The 6,557-nt window shown below is 49.2% G+C and overlaps 1 protein-coding gene across 1 annotated transcript in view; it reads left to right on the top strand.

Annotated features, from left to right (window-relative positions):
* The first annotated feature begins 408 nt into the window (after positions 1–408).
* Positions 409–6,557, top strand: part of LOC105556296 (small subunit processome component 20 homolog) — a 9,035-nt gene continuing 2,886 nt past the window's right edge. Inside the window, exons 1-3 of the mRNA XM_012003379.1 lie at positions 409–492; positions 716–5,916; positions 6,049–6,304. Coding sequence (XP_011858769.1) covers positions 409–492; positions 716–5,916; positions 6,049–6,304 — 5,541 coding nt within the window. The remainder of the gene's footprint in view (positions 493–715; positions 5,917–6,048; positions 6,305–6,557) is intronic.

Below are 6,557 nucleotides of genomic sequence, written 5' to 3'. Positions count from 1 at the left end.
CAGAAGTAATTAATAACATCAGTGATTTTTATCGACTGTATCTGACAGGGAGATTAAAAAATCGCGTATCGACAGTTCAGTGTACGGTCGACAACCCTTATCGGCGCACAGTTCTGAAAAGTCGAAATAGACGCGTAAACAACAAGAGGTAATATTTTTCGCAATAAGAATTTTAATTGCCAGATACGGCCAATAAAAATCACTGATGTTATTCATTACTTCTGGCGACTTTTAAGAATATAAGAATATTCTTAAAAGAATATACTTGAAAGAATAAGAACTAAATAATATTTTTAACTAGTAAGAACTAGTTAAAAGTATAAAACAAGATAATAACATAAAAGGTGCGTACGGGCAGCGTGCTTTTAGCGCTAAAAGCGTTTTCTACCTTTGCTCGACATGTAGCGAATGACAGATGCTTTCAGCGCTAATAGCGTCTCCCCTGAACGCAGTCAAAGTAAATGGCATTGGGTATTAGTAGTAGGCATTGGTGTACATAATTTTGGTCAACGGTTTACCCCTCGGCAAATTTAGACACGAGAGTTGTAAACAACTTGTATTTCTACAAGTGGTTTTTTAAATATTTTTACAATATTTTAAAGTTTGAATATATTTCTTTAAAAAAAATATATATATATGTATATAAGTAGAGCGTTTAGTTGAGACAAAGACTCCAGAATCGTTAATTTTGTAGTTGCAACAGTTCACTTTTTAGGAACGGAAATACATTGAAAAGTTTCTCGTTAATATTTCTCCTCGTGTTTTCCACAGCCTGGTGGTAGCCGTGGCGAGAGACCTTCAGAAGGATTTCTACGATCACTTCCCCGAGTTTCTGTCGGAGATAATCTGCCTGCTGCAAATGAAAGACGCCGAACAGATCGAGCATACGTTCACCACTCTGGCGTATCTGTTTAAATTTCTGTGGCGATATTTGACGAGGAACATAAGAACCGTGGTGCCTCTGTTGCTGCCGTTGCTGGCCGACACGCAGCCGGTCTACGTGAACAGGTTCGCCGCCGAAAGTTTCGCGTTTGTAGCTCGCAAGATCAGGGACAAAGAGTCCTTTCTGAAGTTGATTCTACGTATTCTGGAGGAAAGACACGAAAATGCTAAGGAAAATGGGATATCGGGCTGCGGGAAGTTGCTGTTCGAGATCGTGTCCGGTATTCCCGGGCAGTTCCATTCCTGCGGCGAGCAGATGTTGTTTCTCTACTTCAACGCTCTGCAAGACCAGTCCGTTGATGGAAACCTCACTTACCAAGTACTGCGGGAAGTCGTGACGTGCATATTGCAAAGTATTCACCCGCAAAAGTGCGACGTCGTGTGGAACGTTCTGTTGAAAGTAATGGACACGTTTGTCGAAAAGTCGAGGCAGCCGTTGGAATCCTCCGAGAAGAAGCACGCGTTGGTTCTGCTCCTGCGTCTCGTGCACATCATCGTCAGCTGCAAAGATGGAAGGTTCCTGGCCGACGCCGCGCCCTTGACGAGAAGATTCACCGCCATGATGGAGGCATTGAGCGAGGACGGCGATGTCCTGCGAGAAATCATCAACGTGTCTGTGGCGATTCTCTTGGCGTCCAGCGTCAAGCTGATGCAGGAGAATTCGAGTCAGCTGCTGCTGAAAATTATGACGGTGAACGACTCGGCACTGTTGTACTCCGCCGTTGAAAACTTAATACGTTACTCTTCGTTCGAAACCCTGGTGTTGCCTCACATATTGCGACGCAGCGCGTCTGCTGGATTCGACAGCGAGACGTTGTTGCTGCTTGCCAAGGTAATTCTCGCTAAAGCACCACCTTGCCTTAGCGGCATAACTTTGGACAAGTGGAAGAAGTACGTCCTAGACGTGCGGAACGTCGGGACTGGGAGCGTCGATTATCTCTTGCGAGAATTGAAGACGTTGTCCACCGATACAGTTTCGCTCGACGCGCTGAGAACGTTGATTGTTTTACCACATCTGAAGCCGTTACGCGAGGAATTTAAGGATACGCTGAGAGACGGCTTGTTATTTTTATATAAAAAGATATCGAAACCTGACGGCGCGGACGATGCTGCGGGTGTTGGCAAAACCGCTTTCGTATTTCTGCTTACGCTGGAATCGCTGGTGCACCTGTCGGAGCCGAGCGATCTCCACGAGTTTTTCCTGAAATCGGACGTAAGAATAATCGATCTCGTTAACAACGACAACATGTGTATCTTGAATGCGATAGATCTCTGCTTGACGTACTTCGCTGCGTCGCAGCATCACGCGAGCTACGTAAACTCAGCGTCGTTTGACAAACTGAACGATAATGTGGTAAAAAAATTCAATTCGCCTTACGGCAACGTTCGGCTGATCGTGGCGCATTTGTATTCCTTGTTTTCGAACGTCGAAGATCTGAAGGGGTCCTCGATGCAGGGCGATGGAAAAAGTGCCATGGAGCTGGTCTATTTGGTTGAGCGCGAGTCCGTGACGGTGCAAAACTACCGCGACAGGCTGTTGCGCCTGCAAGCTTTGGAGTTTCAGGGTCAGGCGATAGCCAGTCTAGATCCGAGGTATCGCGAGTTTCCATTGCGATGCTTGATGGGCAATCTGTACGTTAACTTTTCTCTGCTCTGGCAGCCCGTGAGCGCGATCATAGCTGGTTACGGCAACAAGGAGTGCCTGCAGTTCTGGCCGACATTCCTGGCCGAGTTAACGTCCGACGCTGTACTGGAGACTGAGCGGGGATCGTCGTTCGATTGCCACGTGGTCTCGTCGTTGGAGTCGCTGATCGTGAGGCACGACGACAAGCCCGACTTCGAGAATTACAAGGTCCTCCTCTGGAAATGCATGGCACAGTTCTCGCGTTACGCCGAGACGAAGAACCGAGACTTGACCGGATTGTTCGTCGATTTCGTAAACGCCAATTTCTTCAGGTCCAACTCTGACGAGGGCAAGTGCTTCGACGTCGTGAAGCGCGGAGAGTCGATCGGTAACGCGGATGACGCAAACGAGAGCGACGAGGAGCGTAACGAGAGCGCGAGAGTCGCGCAGGCGGACGCGACGAAGAGAAGTTACAAGGTAAAACTGTTGCTCGCCCAGCTAGAGATATTGGACAAGGTTCAGAATCCGAAGATGATGCACAAAGAGGCGGAGCTGCGTCAGATCTATCTGGACCTGATTTCTTCGAGAAACGCCGACGTACAGAGGGCCGCTATGAATTGCCTCTTCGCGTACAAGTACAAGTATCTCCTGCCGTACAAGGAGTCTCTGTACGGACTGATAAATGAGAAGAACTTCAAGAACGAGCTCACGCGCTTCAAACTGGATCGGGAGAGCAACATGATAGAGGAGGAGCATCGCGAGGATCTCATGCCAATCATCATGAGAATCATTTACGCTAAGATGATCACGAAGACCGGCATGAGGACCGGTGGGAAGGCCGGCGGGCTCGCACGGAGGAAGCTCATACTACGCTTTCTGGGCGGTGTGCAGGAAGACGAGATGATCGTATTCGTCAAGATGGCATTCAGACCGTTCAAGTACGTGTCGCTGGACGTGGACGAGGCGTTCGACCTGAGGAAATACGCCGGCGACATCGTCGACACCGTCGACCTGGGCAACGTCATGCCGCCCAAACGCGTGCAGAGCGCCGTCAACTTACTGGCGATAGTGATAGAGCAATTCGGCGGTAAGATGTCGACCAAGCTGTTGCCGCGGCTGCTGCGGATACTGATCTGCATCCTGGCCGAGGCGAACGGAATTCTGCGGAGATCCGGGGAGGTTCACCCGGGATACCTGTCGACGATCAAAAGCGTGAGGACGAGCTGCGTCGGCGTCCTGGCGAGATTCTTCACGCACTTTGAGGACTACGACTGGCGGCGGCACGAGATCGACGCGGTCTTTCACGTCGCGATATTTCCCCTGTTGCGGAAACTGCCTGTCGAGGGTATACACAGTCCCACGGCCCTGCTCAAGCTGTTCATGGCGTGGGGCCAGAACTCGCGGTACTATCCGTTGTTCGTCAAGCGTCAGGAGGACGACGAGTCGGTCACGCCTCTCCCTTACGTCTTGCAACTCCTGTCGAACCCCAAGAGCCATCAGTCCGTCATCAACGCCATTCTGGAGATGATCGAGAGGATGCTAACGCTGCAGGACTACGGACGGTCCAGCGGGGACGCGATGCAGGTGGACGACGCGCCGTTCTTACCGCTGGCGCCGATACTCGCCGACACGCTCGCGGTGGATGAGGAGGTACTTTCGAGCGGGATCAACTACGGCTCCGCCGTGCTGCTGCCGCACGTCCCTCACGTTCTGGGCTTCATCAGGGATAAGCTGAAAAGATCCAACAAGACCATAAACAGGACCGAGCTGGTTATACTCTCGCGAATCTCCGAATTCGTCACGGACGCCGAGACGTGCGACATGGTACTCAAGTTGATAATACCCGTCCTGATCAAGAAGGCTGCATCTGGCAGTAATGAGGTGGCCGTTATGGAATTGCTGACGACCGTCACGAACCTCGTGAAAATCGTAAACACGCCGGAGGCTCACCTGCGTTCGATCGCACCGCTGATGGGCCTCTTGTCGGACGTGCCCGCTCGCAAGAGTCTGTTGCGGCTCTTTCGTGCCATCGCCGAAAGGTCCGCGGAAGAGCGACGTGAGATGATGATTCGGGATTACGATATCTTAGCTGCGCTTAACGCGTGGGATCACCGCTGGATCGATCAACCGGACTTCCAGAGGAGGTTGGACGCTTTCAAGCTGATCGACGACATGGCTGGGAGGAACGCGATCGCGCTGGAATTTGGCGTAACTGTGATACACAATTGCTTTTACTTCCTCAAGACCGAGTCGGATCTCGCGATGCGAGACTGCTCCGGCCAGTGCCTGAAACTCGTCGCGGCGAAACTGGCGAGGGAGCACCGGGGTGACGCTCTCGACAGACGTTACGTGATGGACGACACTGTTCTGGCACTCGCGAAGAAGGGCATCGCGAGCAAGAACGAAGCCGTTCGTCTCCAGTCGATAGCGCTCTTGGGTCACATGGCCCTGGAATGCGCGGACGTGCATCCCGTCCTGCGAGACTTGTCCTTGCTTGCCAATCGAGACGACCCCGAGGTTGACTTCTTCGAGAACATGCAGCACCTGCAGCTGTACAGGCGAGCTCGCGCCCTACTCAAGTTCTGCACGCTCGCCAAGACACTGCGAAAGGCGTTTAATCCTAAGACACTGACGCAATTCATTCTCCCTCTCTGCTCGTCGTATTTATGCAGCGAGGCTTTCATTCACAAGAACAGCCTCGTCGACGCCGCCATCGAGACCGTCGGAGTGGTGTGCAGGTTGTTACCGTGGCACCACTACGAGATTATCCTGAAATATTACTTGGGCAAACTGAGGAGTTCCATAGAGTTCCAGAAGCAAGTCGTTAGGATTGTGGTAACGATACTGGACTCGTTTCACTACGATCTTACAAAGTACAAGCCAGTAGAGAAAATTACGAAAACCGAAGGAACCGAGGAGGATAATGCTGCTTTTGTCGCTGAGGTGGAAGGAACTAACGACGCGACTGGTCGAGACGAGACCGTCGAAAAGACGGAACAAGAGGACGAGGAGAAATTGGAGGAAGCGCTGAGCGATGAGAATGTCGAGGGTGTTGAGGAGATAATAGAAAAGGAAGCGGCAAAAGAAGATTTGCCGATAACTGAAAGGCAAACGCTACTATCTCAATACGGCGCGAGGAAAGTAGTGTTCAGTATATCGAACGGATTTCTGCCTCAACTGCATCGAGCTATTGCGGCAAGAACTCGGCAAGATAGCAGCCATAAGATCAACAAGAAGAAAATCGCCTCCGAGACCGAAGAGGACGATCTGCTGAGGGTTCCCATTGCTCTCGCGCTTGTTAAGTTACTGCAAAAGATGCCCGAGAATCTTCTGGATGCAAATCTACCAGGGTGAGTGATGTCCGAGATATTTTGTACGCTTAGTAATCCGAGATACTCCGAAATCTTGAAGTTTCAAGAAAAAAAAGGGAGGAAATTGTCTTGCGTAATTGTGTAATAGTTTTGCGTGTATATTTTTTGCAGAATTTTTATGAAGCTGTGTACGTTCCTCAAATCGCGTATGGAATCGGTTCGACGTACGACTCGCGAGACGCTACAGAAAATTATGATAACTTTAGGACCAAAGTATCTTCATCATCTTTTGAAGGAATTGAACACACTGTTGACAAGAGGCTTCCAAGTGCATGTTCTTGTCTATACAATACAGGCTGTATTGGTCGCATTGAAGCCTCATTACCAAAAACTTGATATTAATGAAAATCTGCAAAGCATTCTGTCTGTAAGTATTATATTATTTGAAATGTTTGGTCGAACAAACTTTGTTAAATTCTAATAATTGCATCGATGAAAAATATATTAGCATAATATTTTTAACTAGTAAGAATTTTCTTAAAAGTTGCCAGAAGTAATTAATAACATCAGTGATCTTTATTGACCGTATCTGGCAATTAAAATTCTTATTGCGAAAAATATCCTGGCTGGGGTAAGATTTTTCGCAATAAGAATTTTAATTGCCAGATACGGTCAATAAA

Source organism: Vollenhovia emeryi, unplaced genomic scaffold, assembly GCF_000949405.1.
Source record: "Vollenhovia emeryi isolate VEMERY1.0 unplaced genomic scaffold, V.emery_V1.0 DF940135.1, whole genome shotgun sequence".
NCBI classification, from domain to species: Eukaryota; Metazoa; Arthropoda; class Insecta; order Hymenoptera; family Formicidae; genus Vollenhovia; species Vollenhovia emeryi.
Note: the sequence above shows the minus strand (reverse complement) of the source record. Positions and strands in the feature narration are given on the sequence as shown.